Source organism: Pollachius pollachius, assembly GCF_949987615.1.
Source record: "Pollachius pollachius genome assembly, chromosome: 2".
NCBI classification, from domain to species: domain Eukaryota; kingdom Metazoa; phylum Chordata; class Actinopteri; order Gadiformes; family Gadidae; genus Pollachius; species Pollachius pollachius.
This window is the reverse complement of record NC_136935.1, coordinates 40,659,003-40,685,598: the sequence shown is the minus strand read 5'-3', so window position 1 is coordinate 40,685,598 and position 26,596 is coordinate 40,659,003. Positions and strand designations below refer to the sequence as shown.

At 43.1% G+C, this 26,596-nt stretch overlaps 1 protein-coding gene across 2 annotated transcripts in view; it reads right to left on the bottom strand.

Annotated features, from left to right (window-relative positions):
• The window catches only part of arhgap10 (Rho GTPase activating protein 10), a 41,783-nt gene that overhangs the window by 6,912 nt on the left and 8,275 nt on the right, over nucleotides 1–26,596 (bottom strand). The window contains exons 2-20 of one of the 2 annotated variants that reach the window (XM_079730629.1): nucleotides 25,883–25,978; nucleotides 25,531–25,592; nucleotides 23,448–23,519; nucleotides 23,148–23,249; nucleotides 22,052–22,162; nucleotides 21,679–21,783; nucleotides 20,967–21,096; nucleotides 20,389–20,495; nucleotides 19,801–19,895; nucleotides 17,797–17,878; nucleotides 17,503–17,545; nucleotides 17,330–17,398; nucleotides 16,879–16,953; nucleotides 13,278–13,362; nucleotides 11,016–11,074; nucleotides 9,110–9,215; nucleotides 6,917–7,076; nucleotides 5,074–5,212; nucleotides 2,427–2,622 (exon numbers count right to left, since the gene is read on the bottom strand). In XM_079730629.1, coding sequence (XP_079586755.1) covers nucleotides 2,427–2,622; nucleotides 5,074–5,212; nucleotides 6,917–7,076; nucleotides 9,110–9,215; nucleotides 11,016–11,074; nucleotides 13,278–13,362; nucleotides 16,879–16,953; nucleotides 17,330–17,398; nucleotides 17,503–17,545; nucleotides 17,797–17,878; nucleotides 19,801–19,895; nucleotides 20,389–20,495; nucleotides 20,967–21,096; nucleotides 21,679–21,783; nucleotides 22,052–22,162; nucleotides 23,148–23,249; nucleotides 23,448–23,519; nucleotides 25,531–25,592; nucleotides 25,883–25,978 — 1,894 coding nt within the window. The remainder of the gene's footprint in view (nucleotides 1–2,426; nucleotides 2,623–5,073; nucleotides 5,213–6,916; nucleotides 7,077–9,109; nucleotides 9,216–11,015; nucleotides 11,075–13,277; nucleotides 13,363–16,878; nucleotides 16,954–17,329; nucleotides 17,399–17,502; nucleotides 17,546–17,796; nucleotides 17,879–19,800; nucleotides 19,896–20,388; nucleotides 20,496–20,966; nucleotides 21,097–21,678; nucleotides 21,784–22,051; nucleotides 22,163–23,147; nucleotides 23,250–23,447; nucleotides 23,520–25,530; nucleotides 25,593–25,882; nucleotides 25,979–26,596) is intronic. The other variant, XM_079730630.1, reaches the window with a different exon arrangement.

The window sequence follows — 26,596 nt, the reverse complement described above, 5'->3', positions numbered from 1 at the left end:
CAGTAAACACTAACTTCTGGGGAAACGCTACAGAGCGCTGGGCCTGGCTGTTAACACGCTATTTAGATACAGACAGCTATCTTTGTTTGTTCATGTTTATCATGAACTGTATGGAGGGAAATGTATATGCATAACGTTGTATGTATACACGTGGACAATTCTGCCCCTGGTAAGGCTCCAAACCAGACGTGTTCAAATCAAACAAGCAATCCAATTCAGAAAGACTCAAATTGAGTTTCCAAACCTTATTAGAAGACCTACAAAACAGTCCTTCCTCTGTTTCAAACCAAACACTCATCAACACCATTATCTCCCCTATAGAAGAGCATATGCGAACACCGATCCATTTCTATCCTATTTTCCCTCCTGTCTTATTGAAGCCGTGTGGGCCTGCACTGCTGCTGTACACCGCCAGCATTAATCTCCATTACGTTTGATTTCCTCTGCGTAGCCACAGGCTACCGGGACCAAAGGTAAAGGGTTGTCTTCTCCTCTCGGCAGCGCCTGCCTTCACATGCCCTCTGCTGGCCTTGGTTGACCGCCTGCTAGATTCAGCCTTACCACCGAGTCCCTTCCTGGGTTTAACCCGGCTGTATTGAACCAGGCGCAGTGCAGGACAGCCGGGTTAAACCCAAGAAGACTGGGAGCCCTGCCTCGTCATAAGGTCAAAGGGCAACGTTTTAGGCAGTTGTGTCAAGCCATGAAAATGTAGTGATATTGTAGGAGCAACACTAACCGGCTAATATATTCCAGCCCTTTTTTGGGGGTTTAGACTCAAGCTGGTATATTCATTCACGGATACTGTACTAAACAGGATGTATTGTGGAAAAAACTAAACAAAGAAGGTAATAAAACTAAAAAGGCCCAGGATGCACCACGGTGGCACAGGGAGCTAGCAGATGAACCATCAGCTGGTATGGGGTTTGTGTTTGTCGAAGTCTGAGGATGTAGAGGTGTTGGGCATCGTGTGGAGCGACAACCGCACCGCGGGGAGTAGCTGACTGCACGCACACGCACGCGCAGGCACACACACACACACACACACACACAAAGTCGTGCAATTTCAAGAGCTCCGAAATAGAACTGTGAGACACCGAAGCCTGTTGCATATAGTGGATCACTCTGCTCATTAGATCCAAGGTTTAATTGGCCTTCCCAAAGCATTTAACGCATGATTTTCCCCTTTAATCCGTAAAATAATGTACTTTAATCTAGATTCCAGAGTATAGTTTGCACAGAGCATAAAGACCACTATAGAAGTCCTCCGCAGAGAAGGGGAATGCAGTTAAATGGAGGCACAGAGGGGGCGACTGCCTGCCCCCTTTCAGTGTTATTGGCAGGATCTTCCCTTGATTTTGTAAGGGATCCGCCCTTACAAAATCTTGGTCCTGTGCGGACAGGTCCCGACACCCCCCCACTGGGCTTACTCCCCTTTGAGTCTGCGTGCGGAGACAAAAGGCCTGGGCTGGAGGTGTGCACGAGAGCGTGACCGTCTCCTCAGGGTCAGCACCGTTTTAAATGGGGCGACGCGCAGCAACCTGGCTCACTACATGTTTAGGGGCTTCAGAGGGGCCTTCCTCCAACACTGGTCCCATTTTGAAGCCTCCAGAATATACTGTATATTATAATAGTGTGTGTGTGTGTGTGTGTGTGTGTGTGTGTGTGTGTGTGTGTGTGTGTGGGTGTGTGTGTGTGTTGTCCATCGGACTCTGCAGGAGTTCAGCAATGATGCAAGTCACCCATAATAGCATACAGATCTAAATTAAGACATGTTAACAGCTCAAGGAGGCTCACCAACGGTCAGAGAGATTGAATAACAAAAAAACAGAGTACACATTCTGTACACATGACCTGGTATGAGCTGACATCGTCAGCATGCAAGCACCAGTGAATGGGTGGATGCTGCAATGAACAGTGTGGTCCGGTGAAACCATCCCAATGGAAACAATGGGGTACATTACAACGAGCCACCACATCGTTTGTTATTATTGGCCTCAATACAGCACATATCTGCCATGCATTATGTCAAACGACCCATCGCAGACATCAGAACCCATTCCTTTAACAACCGCTGCTCCAGTAAGGTGCTCCCAAGCCAACTACAGTTGGCATACGCAACAAAACCCACCAGCGGCCGCTACATTTACACACGTCACATCAATTGGGTCCAGATTAGGGAGGGGGGCACACACTCTTCAACTCAAGGCAAGGCAAAGCAAGTTCCTTGATATAGCCCCACTCAAACACAAGGGCATTCATACTGCTTTATAAAGAAGGAAATCATTCTAAGATAAAAAATGAAAGGAGAAATGTCAATAAATGTATAAGACGGTAAGGTTTAAATGTATTGCAGACTTATATCATTTACTAAAAGTTGCGGAAAACAATTGAAATAAAATAATAAAGTGTTACGGTAGTCCACACACAGGAAGTTTGCTCGCCCAGTGCTTGTGTTGCTGAGGGGGGAAGAGAGCGGGGTGTGGCCGCTCTTCTCTGGAGGGGTGTCTGAGGGCGTGGCCACGAGGGCACTGTGCGAGGAGGGCTGCGACTCCACCGAATCACTGCTACCCGTGGAGCCGTCATCTGCTGCTGGGGTGGGACTGCCTCCGTCCGGTGAGACTGCTTGAAAAATGACAATATATAGTAAATGTGCATGTCTATTTACAGCCAGGAAGGCACTAGAAGAAATAGATTTTTCAATCCTGACCGATTGTAAAATGACTGGGCATCAACCATTGTAAGGACTGGGTTTGTTAAGTCGACGAAGAGACCGCTATCATTATCAAGCCTATACTACAGGATCACGTTCAGATCGGTGTAGATCCCAGGAATTGGCAGGGCTCAGACTGGCCGCAGGCCCGATCAGGACACGATGATAAAGCCTGGTTACAACCCACCCCAACTTTGTGATATTTTTTTTATGATAGCACCGATGTTGTTCAAGAGCGGTATAATAAGCGATATTGTATATAAAATAATGTATAGAGTGTTAAGAAGCTTAACCCTCTCTTGGATGCGGCCAGAGTTCAACACATCTGCACAAACTTGGCCTACCGTTTGTATACTAAAAGACACATCGAAGTCAAAAGCTGCATTTTTCTCAATTACGATCTTAGTTCAGTAACAGTGACAAAATGGCATTAATAACTACGTTGACGAGCATGGAAACAAATAGCATCCGAACCAATGGTAATATTCCACCTCTTCTTCCCAGATCTGTATGGAGAGGTAAACATTCAAGAACTAGACAGCTGCCAGTCTTTCTAAATCTATGTAGAGGATATTGTGCTACAGAATAAAGTTCAGCTGTTTTGTAGTCAATGGAAGTTGCAAAAGAAACCAAAAGAAACCACAAAAGAAAACAGACATATAAATCTTCAAAAAATGTACTTTGGGTTTGCCTTAGCTGTGAGATTCAGGGTTTGGGTTAGAGGTCCATGTCTGCACCCTTGAGAGGGAAACATTTGTTGAATTTATGTTTATCATTTGTTTCAAATTTCTAGAATTCAAATTAAATAATTTCAAGTCTCTACATACTGTTTTGTGATGTCAATATTTCCAAGTCAGCAATCCCTTTCTAAGAACATCCCTAGGTAGTTATTATATTGAATTGTGTTTGCCAAAGTAAACAATACAGGTAGAACTGGCGGAATCGCTTTCCACCCCAGTGGCAATTCATTACACATGTAATTAAGAAACTTAAACACTGTGGTTCAGTGATTAAAAATATAAATTACATTCATTCCCGGCACATACAAGACCGAAAAAACTCACACTTGATTGCAAACTCGTGCATCACACACACACACACACACACACACACACACACACACACACACACACCTTTCATTCCCCTCTCTGAATCAACCTCGCCCTGAGAGCTGAGACAAGTTTAAATCCATTACCGGAGACCTATATACAAGATACACAGGTTTTTATAAAAAAGGATTATGCATTTCATCCTAGTTATTAAAAATACCCCCTCGGTAAAAGCTGTCGCAATATAAAGGCAAGGCAATCTGGTAAGGAGATTTTCCCTTCTTTGTTATTTGTGGTGAGGAAGGGATTTGCACAGCCTGGGGGCAGAGACTGCAGGAGATCCAGCATGGAGCTCAGCAGGCCAACATTCCTAATATCAATGAGTATATATATATATATATATATATATATATATATATATATATATAAAAAGAGAGACAGGGAGAGACAGAGCTGAGAGCCGAGGGTGAGAGAGAGCGAGAGAGCTGAGAGTGAGAGCGTGATTGGGCGAGAGAGAGAGAGAGAGAGAGAGAGAGAGAGAGAGAGAGAGAGAGAGAGAGAGAGAGAGAGAGAGAGAGAGAGAGAGAGAGAGAGAGAGAGAGAGAGAGAGAGAGAGAGAGAGACTTCCAATCTATGTACCCAGTCCCCAGTTCCAAACCTCATTAACAATACAACAAAAGCACATGTAGTCTGTTAAAGTGTATGTGTGGCCTCTGTTCCACACAGGCACACAGCTGGTCAGAATACTTAGCTCACCATTAGCTGTAGCGGTTGGTGTGTTTGACACAGCACTGTCACATCGGCACTCATTCTGAAGCAGTAACCAATGCACTACTACACATACTATTTACTGTTTTTCCTATGGTGCGGTTTGCTTCGCTGTAGTTTTTTTTACTATTACTACTAGTTTGTTTACCTATTTTATTAGCGATGGAAAAGCTGACAAAAAGTGTTTTGGGGAATGTGCATGTACGTGTGTGTGTCCCTCACCATTCCCCATTATCCGTTGTGTGCTTAATGTATCACACACACCCTTATTTCCAGGGTGTCATATTAAGTTTAATGCGTGTTGAATGTGTTTGACTGTGTATCTGTGTATGCGTCTGTGTGTGAGAAAATTAGTTTGTGCACATGTGGGCTTGTCTTTCCCCACTTTGGAAGTCCGGGATGTGTTTAGTCAGTCAGTCAGTCAGTCAGTCAGTCAGTCAGTCAGTCAGTCAGTCAGTCAGTCAGTCAGTCAGTCAGTCTGTGTGTGTCTCACCACTCTGGATGTCCTGGATGTGTTTAATGTATGTGTGTGTGTGCGTCTCTCACCACTCTTGATGTCCAGGGCCTGGGGGTTGTACACGGCCAGAGGTCTGTTCTGGCGAGCCACCTTCTTGGACTGCCTCGTCGGGGCCAGCAGTACCGGGCCGCCCGGCGCAGGGCACGATTCTGGGGCTCCTGCAAAGATCTGGATGCACAAAGTGTTTTCTGTGAGAGAAGCCTGTGTGTGTTTCGGGGGGGGGGGGGTCACAGGGCCACCAAGCCAAAAGCCACTGCAGCACACACTCTTATATGAGAGAGCGGAGGAAAGAATAGCGCCGCAGTGTGCATACTGAACCAACCGGACTGAGTCAACAGCTTCTGTTTAAAATGCTCTGCTGTCTCCGAGGCGTCAGTGAAACTGATCACTTCCAGAACAGGCAGCATGCAGGAGGATGTGCAGCCCCAACGACGCGGGAACATTCGACTCATTACACAACGGCATGACTAATGGGGCTTGGTTTGCGCTAGAATTATACATGAAATAAAAAACAAACAAGGAAAGCGCCGCCCCGGAAGACAGCGTTGGCTCCGGAGCGTTGGGTCTCAGAGCCTATGACCCCTCTGTTCTCTGAGAGAGATCCGAGCCAAGTAAACCAGGTCGCCGGCTTCCAGGAGGAGGGGAGAGGGTTTGGTCGGGAAGGTGGGTCGGTGGGTGGTGACGGCGGGGCGGGGGTAGCGGTTCTGTTTACACCAACATCGTGTTTACATCTACATTGCAGACGTGGACTTGAAAAGAGACGAGGGGCCGCATTGGAAAGAACGTCTCTTCTGAGCCTCAGAAGAAGAAGACGAAGAAAAAAAAGGATCACAAAGGAGGAAGGGAAGAAGAGAGAGCGAGAGAGAGAGAAAAAGAGAAGATAAAGTTGGAGTGGAGCAAGTGAGAGCCAGACATAGAAAAGAGGGGGGAGGGGAGCCGTGTGAGTGAGAGAGAAAGTGTGTCGGGGAAGAGAGAGAACGAGAACCAGAGAGAGAGAGAGAGAAAGAGAGAGATTCAATATTGCTGAGGGTTCTCCTCTCTCTCTCTCTCTCTCTCTCAGCATCCGCGGGTATCAACAGTCTAGGGTGAAACTCGACTGCGAGGTAAAGGCTCATGTCTGTCTGCAAAACTTTTTCCACTAGCACGGTGAACTTTTTCCTCCAGTGCCCCTGCTGCATGATAACACAGACTCCCATCACCCTGGCCTGGGTGAGGTGCCACCGGGTAGGGAGGGGTTGGCTAGTTGGCTTAGAGTGTGTTAGTTTCCCCCTTTTTTCCGTTAGCACATTAGCACGGCCCGCCGACTATTGTTAAGAGCGCTGTGCTATCCCACCTCATATTTTAGCTTAATGCAAAAATGTGCTAAGAACATAGGAAGTCGTATTGTGTGTGTTTCCATATTTATATATCTATATTTATATAAATGGAATAAAACTGTGCCTTTTGCTGTTCATTTGAAAAATAGATATGGACACACTATGGGCTCCCCCTGTTGGCTGGCCGGGAAGGTGGAGCGTTCTGAACAATAGCTGCAGGAGAAAAGCAACAGATTACATTACATTTATCTCGCTGTAGAAAGGCCTTGATAGGAAGCCAATAACCCACTGTTGAGCAGCGATGCTTGAAACAAGGTTCAAACTTTGTTGAATCTATCATAGTGTGTTAATGACACAAATTGCACAATGTTCATTGATGGCGCTTCGGTGCAATTTTTAATCAGTTCACTGGTTGAAAGAAAAAAACCTATGACAAAAGGAGGTCTTTGTCTGCAAATCTCCCCACATGAATTCAACCGTCGCAAATTGGCGTTTTCACCCTCCATTAATAATTCCGATGGTGCATGCTGGGAGGGAAAAAGAGTGAGTGGCTTACCTTCTGGTGCTGCTCGATGAGGATCTCCACTACTATGTTCTGGAACTTCAGATCCATGATGGCCGCCACGGTTTCCTCCTGGGGTCTCATCAGTGTGGGGCCAAACACCACGCCCAGGTTGGCTACGGTCATCAGGTTCTGCTTACTGTGGTCTGCAACACTGGGGAACATTTAGAATGCGTTAGACACGTTGAAAATCTCATGTCTACATCTCTTTTTTTGTATAATTGTTGAACGTTATTATTCACCTTGATCTCACAATTTAGTTTGTAATAGATGTTTTTATCCAAAGCACACGTTCTCACACACAAAGCCCATGAGGACTATTCCTGCCCCAACTCCTACTTTTCAGGCCCATTCATATCATCATTCTGTTGAGCAAAGCGTGCCCAAAAAACTAACTAAACTTTTTTTTTCTTTGTGTGGAAAATATCCGACCAATACTAACATTGTTGATGCATGATCTCATTCAGTAATCAATAGGCAGTTGGTCCTGCACAGCACAGCCAATCAAATCCTGGAATTATCAGATCCCATTCAGATCCATTCTGTGCTAACAGTCTGTTTACTTTGGAAATACATCACGATACAGCAAAGGCAAGCGCTGTTGCAATCTTAAAACAAAGAGATGCTTCTAATCCAATTCTAATCAAAATGTGAAGCATTTTGAATCTTTCATTGGCTTGCCTTGCCCTTGACCAATGCAAACATGACATAATATTGAGTGCTGCCGTGTGAACTCTTGGATGTCTGCTGTTTATTTCAACGCAGCACCAATACAAAGGCCTACTTTACACTACATTTATACTGTGTATATTTAAAAAGTTACGATTGTGTCACTGGCTGACCCATATTCCTTCTACTGAGTACGTATATAATAAATATACAAAGGACAAATGAATATTTTCATCTGATCTGTTCATCGATTTTTACTTCAATTTAACTTATTTGGGGAAAATAAAGAAAAATAAATAGCAAAATATATGTTTCAGAACGCACTTAACATGTGAAAATAAAATAAATGTTCAGATAGGTGGAGCAAATTGTTATTCTGAAAATGTGACATTGCACGACCCATCTGCAGAGAGAAAGAGAGCGAGAGTGAGAGGTTTAAATAGCATCAAAGGGTACCTTTGATGCCATAAAACACCAATGACATGTTGCATTTATAACATCTCGGAAGCCATTACAGATACAACTGTGAATTCTTGGCTTTGCTCCTTTTCCCCTCCAGGATGGGCACACACGCCAACTTCAGAAAAAATGTCTCTCTCACTCAATCCCTCTCTCTCTCTCTCTCTCTCTCTCTCTCCAGTCTGGAGAATTTCATGCTGGATAATCCAAATTCAATGTCAATAGCACTGCCTTTTTATTTTTTGTATTTTACCAAAACGCAATTCTGTGGCAGGTTTCTATGAAATAAGATTCGGCAGACTTTGACAGCCTACAGGGGAGGGGAGATTATTTACTTATCTTTAATTTACTTTTATTTTGTTTATTAAAAGCTCACAGAGGTTTAAACCATGTAATGATAGCCAGCAGTATTTTTAAAAACCTCCCATCCTGTCTAATCTCCTAAATGGAGCTGGGCAGAACGGTTGTCCATTCATGGTGAATGGGGTAGGCTCAGGGGAGGCTTTAATTTGAGTGCTCCCTTTTTCTTTTTTACTTTCATTCGACTGCATTTCATTTGGCTGCCGGGGGTTTGGGATGCGGCACGTTGAACAGGTAAAGCATCGGTTAGGGACAGTTCTAACACCTGTAAATATTACAACCGCCTGTGATCTAATGAAAGAGCAGGAAAGTTCAGCTTGCCGGCTGCCTCCAACTGTCTCCAACTTTAACGGAAAGGGAGGAAGAGGGAGAGGGAGAGGGAGAGAGAGAGAGAGAGAGAGAGAGAGAGAGAGAGAGAGAGAGAGAGAGAGAGAGAGAGAGAGAGAGAAGAGGAAGACCGAAAGAGATGAGAGTGACAGCAGGGAAGGGGGAGTGAAAAAGTGTGGGAGTGAGCGAGAGAGAGAAAGGGAGAGCATGTGGAGTGAGAAAGAGGAGATAGACTGAAAGATGAGAAAGAGCGAAACAGGAGCGGGAGGAGGAGGAGGTAGAGGAGGAAGAGGAGGGCAGCAGGAGGAGAGGGGTGGGGAGGATGGAGAAGAAGAGTAGCTGAACTGTAACCAAGGAACTGAGATCACTCACTTGGCCAGATGCTTGAGAACGAGCCCCAGGGTGTGTTGGTTCTTGTCGGGCAGCTTGTGGACCAGGCAGTGGATGGCTTGGAAACGAGACTCTGGACTACCGCTCTCTGTTGCAGAGCAGGAGCAGCGATAAACACACACACACACACACACACACACACACACACAAACATGCACCCACAGGTTACTAGCATAGCGTTTCCCCGCAGTCGTAGGGTGCCATTGCTGCCCAGGTTGGCCACTGGAACAGTGTTATAGCACAGTCTACTGAAGGGCACTTGAGTGTTGGCTGGTTATTGATATGCTTTCAGTGTGCAGAGCTGCAAATATATAGCCCACTTTGACAGCTATGTCGTGTCTGCCTAGTTGGTATTTACAGTGAGAAATACTGCAGATTAATAAAGGCTACTGTATACATGGTAAGACTTTAAAATAAGTGTACAATAATTAACCATTAATCAGGATTAGCTATTGCAGTAATAAGCATTGACTAACAGTTCTTTAACAGTAAACTAATGGGGTTGTAACCATTAACCTGTGGTGTTCTTTTGTACTAATGTTAACCATATAGTTTTCATAATAACTGAGGTATAAATTGATACATTATTTAATAGGGTCAACCCATTTACCCTGACCCCATACACTAATGCTATTAAATAATGCTTATTACTGCATTAAGTGTTAGTGTTCATTTAAATTTATTCAGCCACAACATCCTAACAGATTCAGTTTATGCTCATCCATACATGGAGAAGAAGCGTACCGTGTGAAATATGGGTAAATCTAAGTAAGGCAGAGGTGTTATGGTGATATACTGTATGGTGTGGAGCATGGTGGAAATTGGCAACAGGGGTAGCTATGCTGGGTGGGAAAGATAGTTTTGTGTTGCTGCTGCCGCTACCGTGTAAAAGGGTTGTGTTGAAACCTCAAAGATCATTTCTTAAACATGCACTCACACATGGGCATCTGGCCGCCCACACACACACACACACACACACAAACCAGACACACATACACAAATAGAGACACAAACACACATGCGCGCAGACACACACACACACACACACACAACACTGTTGCAATAGAAACAACAAGGATTTGATCATAGAAGAAGCTTCTTATGGATGCTGTCAACCATCAAAATATTTAAGTGGTAATCCAACCCCCCCCCCAACACACACACACACACACACACACACTCTTCTTCCCTTATGTGGGCATTGCGAATGACAGATAAAAATGTCAACCTAATCCAATTATGAAACATTATGTAAAGGGGAATGTTTGACTCACAAAAGTTTGATTTTAAAGTGATTTTTATGTGGATTAATTACTTATTTGCATGTTTGCTCTATTTTATAGTCAACCTAAATAACAAGTATTTATTAAATGTCTCCCTGTAGCTTTAACACATTGTGTTAATCTTGGTTAACTGAAATAACTGATGAAAAGTATATTGATTAAAAAATATATTTGATGCTGAATAAGCCTGATAACAGCAATATTCAACTAGATATCTTTGTACATTCTAGATAGGAGGACACCGATTGCATACCTAAAATGTATGATCACAATATCACCAACACGTTTAACAGTATTCTATTGGCTTAGACATCTCGGCCTTGATCTGGTTGGACATTGAATAGAAAGTAAGTCCAATGAGAACCAGCCAAAACTCTGCTTAGCAATTCTCACGTCTCTTTTTGAGGTGATTTCCCCATATTCTAAACATGAATGACGGTAAATAGAAAGCTAGGACAAAAGGCAACCACAAATGACAACTTGGTAAATTCAATAAAACAATTTGGACAAAATGCATTTATGTTGTATGGGTGGTCCTCAAATGTAATGCAAGCAGTGGTAGTACTAGTGTATATCCATACAAATGTGGTTATGTGAAAACTTACTTGCAGGATTGATGAAGTCTTTATAAAGTCCATAGGTCATCAATGGCTCAGGAAGGCTCCTTGAGCATGAGAGAGAGAGAGAGGCAGAGAGAGAGAGAGAGAGAGATAAAGAAAGAGAGAGAGTGAGAGAGAGACAAAGAGAGAGAGAGTGATAGAGACAAAGAGAGAGTGAGAGAGTCAAAGAAAGAAAGAGAGAAATAAAGAAAAAAGAGAGAGAGGGCCAAAGAAAGAGAGGAACAAAGAAAGAGAGAGACAAGGGAAGAAAGAGGCAAAGAAAGATAGAAAGAGAACCAGAAAGAAAAGAAAAAAGAAAGAGAGAGAAGGAGAAAAAGGAAAAGAGAATAAGCGAGTTAAAGTGAGCACGGAGGGACATAAATAGACGGTGCACTGTTTTATAGGGTCTGCACACAGCAATGATTAATGTGGCTGTGCCAGGGGATGGAATTAGATGGCGCGCCCGTTGAGATAACCAAGTTCATCTGAAGGTACTTTCACACTGCGGCTGGAGCCCGGCCAAGGCTACTTAGACCCAGAGGAGAGCGAACGGCAGGCCGACCCCCAGTTCTGCTCCAGCGTTGGACCGGCCAACACACACACACACACACACACACACACACACACACACACACACACACACACACACACACACACACTCCAAGTAGGATACAATGGGGTGTAATGTGTCATAATAACATAACGGCAGATCAAGTTTGCACAACTCCACCGATGTTTATGAAGTGGGGGTAGAAAGCGATCGGCGAGTTCACACTCGAGCGAAAAGACAATGAGCGTGGAAAATTCCCATGACCTATGGCGGCCTACGGCAGTGAGGTGCTCTGGCGTGGGGTGAAAGACCTCTGAGCTCGGAACAGCCGGCCCCAACATGTCCTCCCCCCATGTCTTTCAGAATGAAGGGAGCAGAGAGCGAGAAAGATGATGAGGGAAAAAGAGTGGGAAACAGAAACTGACTGTCAGGAGGAACGAGAGAAAAGGAAATGGGAGAGGGAATAGAGGGAGAGGTAGAAGGCAAGAGAGAGAGATAAAGAGGAAGACAGAGAGAAAGAAATGGAACAAGAAGCATAAAGAATTAAAGAAAGAATGATAGGAGAAATAAAGAAAGGAAGGGAGGGAGATTGAAAAACAGAAGGAGAGAAAGAAATAAAGAGAAAGAAGGAAAGAAAAAGAGAGAGAGAGGAACAGAACGAGAGAAAGAAAGAAAGGATGAGAACAAAAGAAAGAAAGAACTACATAACGACAGAAAAGGGAGAGGGAAAGAGAAAGACAGGAGAGAAAGAAAGAAAGAGAAGAGAAAGATAGAAAGAAAGAAACAGAAGAGAAAGAGTGCGAGCCAGAAGAAAGAAGTCCATGTTCCTCCACAAACGCTTCTGGGAGATCCACTAAACCCAATTAACACGTTTAGTAATACTTTTGCAATATCAGTCATTTATCCGTCATATGTGATTTAGAAAAAAGAGGAGGTGGCAGAAAGAGGTGACGGAACAGGTAGGAGAGTAAGATATCAAATAAACTAATATTTCAGGGGATGTCTTGAGTCAGCACCGATCTTTTTTCTGAATAATGAAACTGTCACATTTATGGGCCGGGACCAGGGAGTACTCACACAGTGGACCTGTGGAAAGTCAAACCCAAACTAGATTGAAACGTGGAAGAATAACATGTCTCGTAAGGCATATTATTAAAATAAGGTTGTGAAAACTGTTGAATGAATACAGCCATATGCCCTGTATGTACCATATCATATGCTGAGGAAATGTAATTACTGCTAGAAATGACTAGAATGCAATGTCTAACCACAATATAATAACAGACGCCTTCCCGGCTCTGTGAGCTTGTTGGGGAGGAGAAGGGAAGTGTGTAGCCGTTTCCAGCCGAACCCTGGACAAGAGAGGTTGGATCATTGCCTGGAGTTGCCCCTTCATAGATGCAGCACTTGAATATTTCTTCTTCTTTGCATTTACCACAGCTATCGTACTGGAGTATGTAGAACAGTATCTAGTCACTGTGACTCCTCCTAAGGCCTGTTCCATTAACATTGGGGATCAAATCCGACATTACACAGATGCATGTACTAAGGAGCTGGCAGGGAAATATGTGTTTATTGTCTGGTTCAACCGATTCGGACATTTACGTCCTCACATACAGCTCTGGGTAACATCCGGGGCAGTTCAAGGTTGCAGTGCATGTGTGAAAGAGGCTTGTGTTTGTGTTGGTGGTCAAACATGGCTGTAGCGTGCGTCTCACCTCAGATAAAGCTTCAGGGCACTGGTTATCGTTTTAACGTCCCATTCTTCACTGGTGGACAGATCCACCTCGTGGCTCTTCTCTTCTGCATCGAAACAATCAAACACAAAAGTCATTGGACGCGATTAAACACACTCTAATGAACCCCCTTCTTCTTTCTTCTTCTTCTAGAATTACAGCAGCAGTAACTCCACTTTCTATGTGTGAGGTCTTGATTAACAAAAGTTTGAATATTGTACAATGAAAATAACTCTCGGTAATTGGCCATGTGGGAGGATAGAGCCCTCTCCTCCAGCCTCACTTCCTGGGCAGGAAATCACAGCTGCTGGAGAGGGTCCACTGGTTCTTTACACGTTATGGAGTCTAATTAATCCCTTACTGCTGCACCGGGTCCCGCAGGGGGTGGAACCAGGGAGGGCTGGGTAGCGACAGTGAATAAAGGAGGGTGGGGTTACAGTTGCACCTCAAGTTACGCCCCTAGTGAGTAGGGTAACGTGAAAGCAGAATCTACATAAGTTGTCTGTGTAGCCCGGGTCACAGAGGAAACCTGTTACCTGGATGATTTTAGGTCCATTCATGTGATTTTGAACACAGTGGCTCAGTGGCTGAACCCACTAACTCGTTAACCACCTAGTAGGTGTGCATCATATCAAACCAGTTTCGAATCCAATCTGCGGTCCTATGATACAGGGCATCCCCACTCGGTCTCAACCCACTTTCCAGTCTCTCATTACTCTACTCATTACTATAAAGGCATACAAAATAAATAAATAAATGAGCTAAATCCCCTTGATGTTCTGCTTTTCCCCTGCCGTTTTGGCACACAACATCATCTGCCCAACATCACCGTCTGAGAGCTACAGTTTATGTGTGGAGTGCACTAATTGTGTGCGCTTCTATGGGTGTACAGTAGGCTTTGTTACTTTAGTGAAATCAAAGATTAGGTGGTCAGACTTTCTTTAGATCAGCTAAGTTAACAGAACTGTACTGTGGACCTGGACTGCGATCAAATATGTTTGTTCATCAACAAAATGTGGCATTGAACCTGAAACCGTTTTTAACATGATGTCTTCTTTTACAAGATAAAAAAAAAAGCCATTTGGTCACTGTCACTAAAACATTAGAGAAAACAGGAGTAAAATCCTATGTTCGTGCCACTGTTCGCCAACCAGTTTGGGAATGTTCTATTTTGCTTCAAACTCCTTTTCGTGACACTGTGGGGGGACACTGTGGGGAAGTGTGTGTGGATGTGTTGAGCTCCGCCTGGCCAGCGATTGTACGTTGACGGCCGTGTCCGAGAGGGGGATAAACTTCTTGGACGCCTAATAAAACGCCACGGTGGAAGCGTGGAGCTCCGTCTGGTGAGCGGTTTATTTTGACGTCTGGTTTCGAGAGACAGTTATGCATCTTGATGCTTATATTATAGCGCCACAGTGTGTGCCTCATTTCACATAAAACATATCTCATTATAACACTCCTACACAACGACAGTACTAAAAAAGTAACCCAAATGGGAAGTAACCACGGGGATAACACGTCGCCCCCCCCTTCCTGAAACTCTCAGCCCAAAACACTTTTACTTTACCAACTGTTTTACCTAACATTTAGTTTATATTTAAAGTGTACGGATTTGAGCTGCAACAGGGGCTTCACTTACACTTTAACATAATGCAGAAGTAATCCATGTAGTAATGGAATGTTGTTCAGGGTAAGGGTTATAATCGTATAAATATTGTGTCGATGTATTTTTTTTATAAGTATACAAAATTTATTCATGGCGAGTGATGCAACACAAAATAAACTTAATTAAATAAGTCTCATCATGGGCCATTTATCCCGAATTGGTCGTAAAAAGGAAGTGCTAATGGGGTGTTATGTTTCGTATTAGGTATTCATTGTTATGACACAGGCCAGTTACTGGCATCGCTGGCTCCCCCTAGTGTTCAAACCCCGGAAAGTATGCTTTAATCCCTCATAGGCTTGGATACGCACTCCTGTTAAAATATAGACCAACGGAAGTGAGATATGGGGCACTGCCTCTGCCCAGTCTAATCCATATTTTATTGACTTCTAGGTAATGAATTATTTCTCACTATTTTTCCTTCCCAACCTAACATATTATAAGTAGCATAAAACCAAGAGAGAAACACAGCAGGTGTTTCGAATTGAACTGTATGTAAACCAAATTGTTTACACAAAGTATGGATTACTATTAACTACAAAGCTTAGAAAAAAGCATTTTCCTGCATTATGGGGAAGATGTGATTACATTACACATTTTTCTCCAGCAGTTTATGTTATTGCTATTAGGTTATTGCTGCGCCCTACACTGAGATTAAATAAGCCTGTCCACTCAGCATTGGTTTCAGAGGTTGCACAACAGTAAAATCTCTATGGGGCCGCATGCGGGATGGATAGGACTGCGTTTTGGGGGGGTATGGCTATTGACTTGGCAAGAACCAAGAAAAGCAAACATTCTCTTAAGCAAGAACTATAGAGTATCTAATTTCCCTTTCTGGATTTCCACATCTATTATTTCACTGCCAAATGGCACATATACGTTAACTTTAATGGGGTGCTAATAAATAAATTGCATTTTTGTGCCATTTTGTGGCTTCACAACTGGACGCCCTAAAACTGTACTCGTATGATAATACGAGTACAGATAATATTTCTGTAGACAACATAACATCAGTATAACTTAAATCACACACATTAGAGGATTATGTGTGTAAAGACGCCTACTATGCAAGTTCCAACATGTGGCATCTATAAAACCTATCCCTCATCACCTGAAATTCAACTCAACCTAATTCTCTGTTGTGACGAGAGGTATACCTCAAAACACCCAAATGTGGCGTGTTTTCAGCTGCTAAAGGGTGTTGATTTCCAGACAACCAACAGCCCTGTCTTCCACCATATTAGGCGAACCCTGTGCTCTATTGCAGAGTGTTAATGGGGTCTTGACACTGAGCTGGCAGTTTGGAGGCTAAAGGAGCTTGGTGGTGGTAGGGGACCGGGGGAGAAAAGCCAGGGCGAGCCCAGCCAGGGGCTGGCATCGGTCTGGCTCTGTTGTCATTCAGTGCACAGAGTAAGAGTAAAGCTGATGTCTGAGGGAGACAGCAGGAACCGAGAGGGCAGACGGGGGGCGGGGAGGGCCTGGAGGTGAGGGAAAAGATCCTGGAGAACAGGTTCAGACTCTAAAGAGATGCAAGGGGAGATGAGATGGGTGGGAAGGAGGGTTTGGGATTTGTTTGTTGTTGTTGTGCAAGCTATGGTTAGAAAGAAACCGGATGCAAGGTTTATAGAAGTGTGGCTTAGTGTGACTGAACAAAATGCTAAGTGGCCCCCTTCCTGAGGGTGTAGATGGGTGAACTCGGGGTCTCGCTGACTGGCCATGCCACTATCAAGACCTGGTCCCCTACATGGTAGACTGAGGTCTGTGTGTTGTTAATATCGGCCAAAAGAGAAAGAAAGAACCAACGAACCAAAGTAAGAACGATAGTGTAGGCGGGGAGGTCAAGAAACCATAAAGTACATTTACCTATTGCTCACACATAGAATGAACAATGGAGGAATAAAGCACAAGCGCGTGTCTCACCAATCATTAGTGAGAGGAGCTTCTGGACCTTGGAACTGACCCCCACCACTCTGTACAAGCCCTGGTCATTGATACCTACAAGAGACATCAACATAAATACATTCAACATCAATATCTCACTAGAATAGAAAGCATACAGTTGTACTAGAACACGTTTTAAGCCTGTTCGAAATAGCTAGAAAAAAGTTGTCAATCGAATAAAAAGGTGGAACTATGCGCAGCACGTGCGCATATTTTACACATGTTCAAAATATTAAAAATATTTACTTTAACAATTCAACCGAGGCAGTTGCATTATAGTTGGATGGTTTTAATAATGGAGCAAGTCTGCCCTCTTGTGTTAGAATAATGTAGCTACTTCTGACATGGAGTTTTAAAAAGCACATTACATCATTCCACAGAAACACGGCTCCCTGTATTCTCTGAAATTCCTAGTCTAAAAGAAACATACCTCTTTTCTCTATGGCGTTGATCGAGTTCTGCACAAAGGTCAAGCCCAAGTCGTCCAACTGGGCATCAACTACAGTGGAAGAAATATGTTTGAGAAGAAAAGCTTCAACCATCCCCCAATTAAGTTAGACCAAGACTTAGCTGTAACTTGATCCATCTCAACTAGACACATACTTCCTCTTTCTTTGGAGCAGGTCCTTCCAAGATAATGTCCGACCTGGAGAGGCAAAAATAAAAAGGAAAATGCCTAAAAACCCTTTTACTTTTATTACATTCACTGTCTTTCAACCAAATTTATAGTGATGGGGAATGTAAGCGACACAGTGACGCTGGGTGACAACATGAATAAGCCAGCCTGTTATTTTACATAAAGACATAAAGAGCATATAGCCTTGTTTTGCCTGGACGAGCCAAGAGGGAGTGTGAGAGATGATGAGAGGGTAGAGAGGGTAGGGTTAGCTGACTCACGGGCTCCTTCCCTCCCATGGCCTGCATCCAGAACTTGTGGTCATCTTCGGACATGCTCTGTACTGTCAGGACCGTCCCGGGACTGAGAGGGAGAGAGAAACAAAATAATGCATGATATGATCTAGTAATAACACAACAACAACCAGAATGTATCAAAACATGGGGCGGAGTAAAACCACGGTTTTCTTATTGTCGACATCCCCCATAAAACCCTGTCCATAAAACCACCACCAAGTCTATCCTGTGAGCCACAAATAGACAGCTTACCTTTCTGCGGCCTAGACAGCTTTTGTTGTCCAAAACCACACTAAACAAGTCCCGGGTGATTCCTGCTGCTTAGGTCAGCAGAAATCACCCGTGTTGTTTATTCAGGCTTCATATTAAATTTTTCTTAAAACATCTGTGTTAAAGATGCTGTTGGGACGATTTCAGAGTTGAAAATAGAGAAGGACAGGGGAGCAAGATTTTGAAAACACCCTCCAAACAAACTCCCCTCCCTCCCTACGGTCGACTGTTATGAGGTGTCGCATTCACACACCTGTGATTGACACAGTCGAGATGGATTACCCAAACCAATAATTGAAAAGTTGCCTTGATTGGTCAGAAATGTGCCTGCCACAGTCTAAAATCAAATGAGTCAAATACAGAGGCAGGCCCGTAACCAGAACGGATGGATATGACATTTCTTATTACACCCAAATTATGCACTTCCATCTTTCCTATAGCACCTTTGAGCGATAGCAAGACAGAGATGGTAAACAACCCTTTAGTTTGCAAGTGCCTTCCTAACACAAATAAAGTATATGTTGCAGTAGGAAAAATATGATACCCAATTGAATTAGCATTGCCTTGGTGAGACTAATGACACTTGTGAGCGACCAGGAACCTGTGATTGTTCTACAAATAACTTTTATTTTGATAAGCCCCCAAGGAGACGGATGAGCTTCAAATTAAAATTCTCAGGTTGGTGTTACAGCTGTGACGTCACAGGATAGTGGCTTGAGATGTAGGGCAGTGCAGGCAAAGAGCCTGACAAGACACCACATTAGCGTGTTACGACTTAACCTTTAACGCCCACAAGTTTCCCCTCGACAGTCGAGCAGAAAACCCACAGGCCGAGAGGTAAACGACGTTACCAACCGCCTACCAACGTTTGCAAACACAAACTTTGATAGGCTTACGACAGCACACATGACTGTTGTAGAAGACAGGTTGATGGGAAACATTGCCAAACACAATGTGGAGATGTACGGATACTGAATGTAGTCTATGTTTCGTGTTGTTAGGCTTCCATGTTGTTAGGCAGCATTTGTGAGTTCTCTATCTATGCAGGTTGAGGTTTGCCCTCCCTGTACAGTTCTACAGAGCAGCTGCTGGCCATTCCCGTGGCCTGGGTATAATTGCTTTGTGGTATATACAAGTATATTGGTTATGTCCTAGCGATTAATATCCACTGTTAATACTTATTTCAGGAGAGTTTAGAGTGTTCCTCGATGGGAACCTCTAAGAGTAAAACAAAAAGTGACAGGTCATTCGAGATATTCACTGTCTTCACAAGCACACGAAAATCATTGCGATCCCCTGCTCTACCTTTTGCCTCACCCATCGGAAATACATTGGGCATTGCCAACTCATGGCCAGGGCTGGCATAAACCCCAGGGAGATGGAGGGGTGCACTAGAATTAATTGTATTATTTCAATAATGCAAAAAATATTATGTTTATCTTGTATAACTTTTAATGGTCTGATGATACCTCTTGGAGCTGTGGTTCCTCATACATTTCAAAAGTTTGTATGATGATGATATTTTTGCGGCACTTGATGCCCTTCCACACACAGCGCAAGCCAAATGAGTACGTAGCCTTGGAGCTGCGTTTTTATGTCTGAAGGTTGTGTCTATTTTTGCTTTATCTTTATAAGGTCATTGCCTATGTGAGGATCCACTTATAGTATCACCACATAAAACAAAGAGATAGTGTGAGAACAAAGCTGAATGGTGTATACCGATCTGTGATGTCAAGGTCCAGGCAGAACCTCCGATCCAGCACGTCTGTAGTTTTGCGCACACAGGACTTTAGAGTGACCGACTCGGTTTCCCCCTGAAGAGAGAAAATTGACCCAATCAGAATACATTGCTGGATGAATGATCACATTGAATGACTTTGATCCATGATCTAATGATTTCATCCAAACCAACTTCAATATTTTTTTTTATCCAATACTGCTAGGATGCCTGCACTGTGGACATAGTGGACATAGATCTTACTCAAACCGTTCTGCTGGGAGTTGACCACCCATCTGAAAGCCGAGTCTAGGCCCTTCCCTCAATGGCCCTACATCTATGAGCTAGTCAAACTGTAATGCATTTATTCATTCTCATTTGAAATAAGTCAGGTCAAATAAAGAGGATCAGCATTTCAAACTTGTTTTCTGAATTTTGCTGTTTTAACCGGCTTACATTTCTTTGCGGGGATACAGTGATCATTGCTATAAAGAGAGCCATAACTGACTGAAGTCAGACATGTTAACATGCCTTGCAGACTGTAGTCTAGTGTAAGTACTATAACATTATGTGTTTGGGTTGGTACTCACCATCTTTCCACCAGATCTGTGGTCAAAGGTCACCATGTGTAAGATCTTCTGCTCCTTTACGAATGTGCAATAGCGCTTCACCCAACTCGAACCAAAGGGAGGTGGTCCTGGAATATGTACACACAGACGACCACTGGAGTTCACTGTAGCATTACATTATTTAGTGTCTGAATAAAACTAGATTATTCGGAGCATGCAATGTCTTTCATCTCCCATTATATTTGATGCTGTATATTGCGGTTTTCATTAACCTAAAGCTGTACCTCACTTTGGCTAACCCTTATTGTTTTTTTCAACTTGTTCAATAAATAAACTGACAGCACTTGACTTAGCAGATTATTTTATCTAAAGCCACTTACAGGCCAAACTGAGAATGATCAAAGCATTCGCTCGATTATGGTCATAAAAATTGCTTTCCCGGTTACCACCAACAACAACTGATAAGAATGCAGTGCAGCTATTGCCAACAAAAAACGTTTATTAGCCGTAGTTAAGTGCACAAGAGGGGTTGGTGCAGGTTAAATGCACAATTAAATCCCTTGATTTAAAACACACTTAGCACCGGGGAGCAGTCTTACGTTTCTCTTGTACATAAAGGTAGCCCTCGCTGCTTATCGGACTGGTCTGTCTGTATTCCTGTGGCGCCTCCCTGATCCGCTTCATCAGCTCGTGCACTTCCAGCCGTGCCCCTTCAAACCGACTCCTCGTCTGTGGGGGGAGAGGTAGCGGGTCAGAGAGACACTGGACGGTCGTCACTTCCAGGTGCTCTGGGGTCACACAGACAGCAGTCATGATGCACAACCGCTGGAAACAAAAACTCTGAATGCTTCCCCAGGAAACGTCCTTGACTTCCCTTAGGGAGGTCCGAGAGGTGGACGTATTCAGGCAGGGTCAGAAAGATTGTGGATACTGCTATAACACACACATTGGGGTGTTTTTATTTGGTCGTAGCGAGAGTAGAATATCCATTACATTTTTTAAATATTTGATGGGTGCTTTTTTGTGCCTTGGTGAACAGGGAGGTGGAGATGGATGGAACAACAGGTCAGAGGAGAGAGGGAATGACATGCAGCAAAGGACCAAAGGTGGGAATCAAACCTGGGTCGCTACAAGGGGTATTGCCTAAATGGTTAGCGCAGTAGGGGGTTGAGCAACCAGGCCGCCCCATCCCTTATATTTCGAATGGGCCTTGTAATGCAATGTTATTGCATTACTTAGTAAGGCAATAGGTAGGTAAAAGCGGAAATACAATCATCAAATGGAATGAGTGATTTTATAAGTGCCTCTTACATTCTGGATATTTATCTGCAAGGCCTGCTTGTAATGGTCAAAGTCATTGGCAAGCTCAAATCCCTGGTGATAAAAGGTGAAGACTGTCTGGAAAAAGGCCAGCATCTGGAGAGACAAATGGAGAGGAAAATAGGCTTAAGATTAAGCAAAGTAAATGATAAACTCAAGAGAAATCGGCATTCAATCTTTAAACAGACTCTTAACAAACAATGAGAACTTGAGTACACAGACAAAGGACCTCTCACCGTTTGGCTTTAGTCATGATCATTTAAACTGATGAATCAATGAATGGATAATTTTTTGGTATATATGGTATATTGTGTATACAATGTCTATAATATACCTGTCAGAATACTACCACCGGTTGACTTACCGGTTCAACACATTCAAACTTCTTCCTCTCCTGGATCTCCTGCAGTTTGCATACATAGTCGAGGGACTCCTCCTGGAAGTGCAGCCGCATCAGCTCCACCTGGCTGTCTGCCTGAAGACGAGAAGACCAGCACATTACTAAGTGCTGCCCAGCCATGGGCCGATGCAATGGGGCTAGCGCTGCTTTCTCTCTTGTTACATGCCTCCACTAGCTGTCAGCAAGTTAACATGAAGTCCCTGACTTTTCTTAGACAATTGAAGTACTTACATTTGTGATATGTTTAAACTTCAGAGATAATGATACTGCTCAGTGTGGCAAGTGCTGTTGTGCTGGGAATTTACTCTTTGGCATTTATGTCTATTTACCCTGTTTGTCAAAAACATTGAATAATAATAGCTTTACATAAATTGTACACAAATAAATTAATATAAGTGAGTATATTATCTAATCTTGTTATTAATGGTACAGGAACAATAGAATTATATATGAAGACTTGATGATGGTTAACTTTAGAACTTGTATCTTTTTTTTTTTACAGTTAACAGTTCAAGGTTGCTTTCTCTCCTCGTCAAATCAAGCCATAAGTCATATGGCATGGCATGACCTCCCATATCTCCTCCATACTTCAGGATCTCAAAGGCCAAAGGGGAAAGACAGTAAAATACATTGTTTATAGGATTGTATTTCCCTTCTTTACAATGCACAAAGTCAAAGCTTTCCCTCCGGCAACGTAAAGCCCTTCCAGCTCAGCGTGTGTGTAGCTGGGGCCACGATTATGTCATGGGCTGTTCCAACGCCCACAGCTGCTGGGGCTTGACCTTGGTAGTACTCTAACACTGAGCATGCCTTTCCCCTCCACACTTTGCCAGGAAAACGGCTTGTTACTGTTAGCCGGGCCAGCGGAAAGTCACTGTTGAAAAAGAAAAACCCTAGCTGCCCATCACCATGACACTGGAGACAAATCCCCCTCCCCTCCCCCGTGCTGTATTTTTCCTAACTTCTTAAAGAGAGAGTTTGTTCCCTCTTTTTTTCTCTTTCCTTCTCTTTTGACTTTACTCCATTTCCCTATTTGTGTGGTTTGGAGAAGTGACGGTACCTCTTGGAGCTGAGGCTCCTTCTTCTTTGCTGACATGTTCAAAAGCTTCTCCAAGGAGCTGTAGTACTTCTCCGTTTCCTTCTCATACTTCTTCCTTTCCGCCTTGAAGAAGAAAAACAAAAACGCAGTGTGATAAGTTGAGGGAGTGCGAGAAAACACATGATTTGTCCTGCTGACGGAAGGGACGTTGGGGATTGTTGGAGGCAGAAGTCAAAGAGTGGGGTTTGCTTTACAGAAATGAAATGATACGATTTTTTATTGTCATTTTGCATGCAAAAAGTGTCTGAAGTCATACAGTACCCTTGCCGCGCCCAGTTGCTCTTTCCGGAACTTCTCCAGGGGTTTCATCAATGTTTCTGTAATGTTCCTCATCTAGAAAAAACAACACCTTCTTCATCATGTTTATGTCTTCCTCATAGTTTGACACAGAGCTTGTATATGTTATATTTTCAAACAGACACTTGTGCTTGCCAGTTGAAAAAGAAAAGGGGTAGGATTCTATAATTATAATACAACACTTGGATAGTATTAACAGTACTTCTTAGTGGAATAATAATAGTTATTCAGTTTTACTTAGATAAAGGGAGATCAGCTTTCCAGAGCAACCAGTAATCGTGAGCGCCTCTACTCAGTTAACCTGTTTAATATAGGCCTACAGTGGTTCTGTGGAGTGAGCCTTTGGGCATAGAAGTATGACTTATATATAATTAAATTAGATCTTACTTTCAAAATAGTTAATAGTGTCCCTATTTTCCTACTGAATAAAGGGAATTTTAAGGTAATGGATAAGGATTACGATTCTTTCATTTTTGCATCACTAAAAGATCTGATGACGTGGAGATTTTAATATTTCCACGCTTTGTCCTCAACCACAAAGCCCATCCCAGATTTGCTGCATGCTTCCAGACTTGATGAGTAAAGACTAGTAACATTAGTCGTTTTGAAACACATGTTCATATCTGGGATTGGCTGAAATGTTTTCACCCTGTACTACGCATACCCCTCACAAGAGAGCTAAAGTGAAGCAACATAAAGGCGTAAACATCCAAAACCCACAGGCTTGTTGATACTGCACACGCACCTCTAGAAAATGTAGTGTTCCTCTTAACATGTCAGGGTCTGCCCTCCCCCCTGTCCTTTGCACCGTGACGTCACTCTAGACGACTGAGACTGAGCACATATCTAAGCTGCATATGTCGCATGACGGTTTCTTCAGCTGGCCCTAAACCCACGGATCAACAGCTTCGTTGCCCACCGACAGCCAACACCACAGGCCTCTGGGACATTACATAGTAATGATACAGCAGGGGCAATCCTGCTCTCACCCTATCAAGTACCAACAAGTATTTGGGTTTAGACAACCTCAGCACACAGCCAGACAGTGCTCATTACAGGAGAGGAGCTAGCTAACTAGCTAGCTGAGGGAACGAGGGGAATATGAGCGAACTGCATGGCGTGAAAGTGCCTTGGGGTGCTTTCCTTAAGACGTCTGCTGGATTCTATCATCTCTGCACAATGTGACTCAACTTGCGCTGAACTCCAGTCTCAAGGGTAACCTGAGCCTGGAGTGCTCGCCCTCCAAAATAGACTTGCTTTTATTATAACCTCATCATACTGACCATGTAGCCAAGCTTCGTCTTCGATTGAGAAACTTCGAAAAGCGTGGGTACATAACGTAGTACCTTGTTTTTTATAGCTTGTACCATGATGTCAGGTGCACTGCTATGTTAATCTTATTGAACTCCTGCTATTAAAATGACTGTGGTAACTTTGATAATTCAACTCTTCAGCCCTGCCTAGTTCACGTCTTGTCTCATGTGCTTGGACAGTGGACCTTAGACAAGCTGCCAAGGCACAAGGGAGGGGCTGTTTTTAATGAGTCACCCAACAGTGGAAATGTGTTGACAGCACTACCTACTTCTTATTCAGGTCAATTAACATTTGATAGTTTCAGAGACAGCATTTTAATGTGTTTCTCACACAATGATTGGGGATTTCAGCACCAATTACGATGCATTATGGAGATTTTTTAACTCTGTTGCTCCTAACCAGTAAACAAAGGACTAAAAGTACTCCAGCAATATCCTATGAACCTGTGTTGGTATTTTCACACAATTCAATGTAATACATTGGTTTTAATATAATTTGAGTATGACTGGCACTATGGCGGAGTAACATTGAGTAACAGGAACAAAACCATGTGACTGAAACACTTCTATAGAGATGAATGAGTGTTGGCTGATCACACAAACACAAACAAGGACAAGCAAGCATGGGGGATTCGCAGACCCAGTAATGAAAAAACACAAAATAAGTTGTACATTCAAATGCCTGCTTTGGAGATTACCCCTGTCCCTTGCATGTTCCAACAAGCAATGCTTACCATAAGCTCTCTTTGGTCCTCCAGGTTTTTGAGAAAGGAAGAGAATTCTAATAATGAATCATCTAAAAAACAAAAATACATATTATTTTAACTGGAAATACACCTCAAGAGTATTCATACACAGACAGACTGACACACAGACAAACGCATGCACAAATATGCATGTACACTGCATATCAAATAATGTTTAAAAGATTTGACGGCCTTACTGAATATAAGTTATATCATTACAAGTTGTCGATGGTGCAGACTGAGAATCAAACATGCGTATAAAAAAACATTGATAAAAGGTATTTTGTATTGCAAACTAAATCGTGTTTGGCAGGTGGAAAGGAGTACAAACAAAACTTACCAATACATTTCTCATCATCCGTCTTCGCGTCCCCAATGTACTCAAACTGAAACTCACCAAGGCACTGGGCAAACTTCCTCTGTGCCATCCCAAGCTCTAAAAGAAGGGCACAATACATACAACTTGTTCAATGGAATGTACTATTGCACAATATAAAGAATAAACAGTGCATTTGAAAGTTGTTGTGTATTCTAGCATTATTTGCTGTCATTTATTATCAATCCATTTATTCAGCAGAAAATTTTTCACATGGATCTCAGTGAACCACAACAACATTCTATTAATATCCAATACTAGCAAATTGCTCATAGGCACGGACAGGAGTTTTACATTATTTTTGCAACCATGCAGGTATAGTACACCCAAAAGGTTGACTGCATTGCAAACATCCTGTTACATTGTGATTGCGGCCTGATACATCCTGTTGCATATCAAACCTCTAATCTGTCATGGGCAGAAGCTGCATGTTTGCATGACCCTGAAGCTTTGATTGCATTGCATGCAAGTATTGTGTGAATACACATACACAGTTAAAGTAACAGCTGAAAGAAATAATGACCACTTCAAGTCAATTGAGGTGCTAAAACCAAGATACTACTAAAACCACTGTCCAAAAGAAAGAAACTGTTCTATACAAACAGAATAGATTATACATAGAGCTCTCGTATATAAGGGCCTAGTGCAGTCATGATATTTTTAAGCCTATCTCCAATA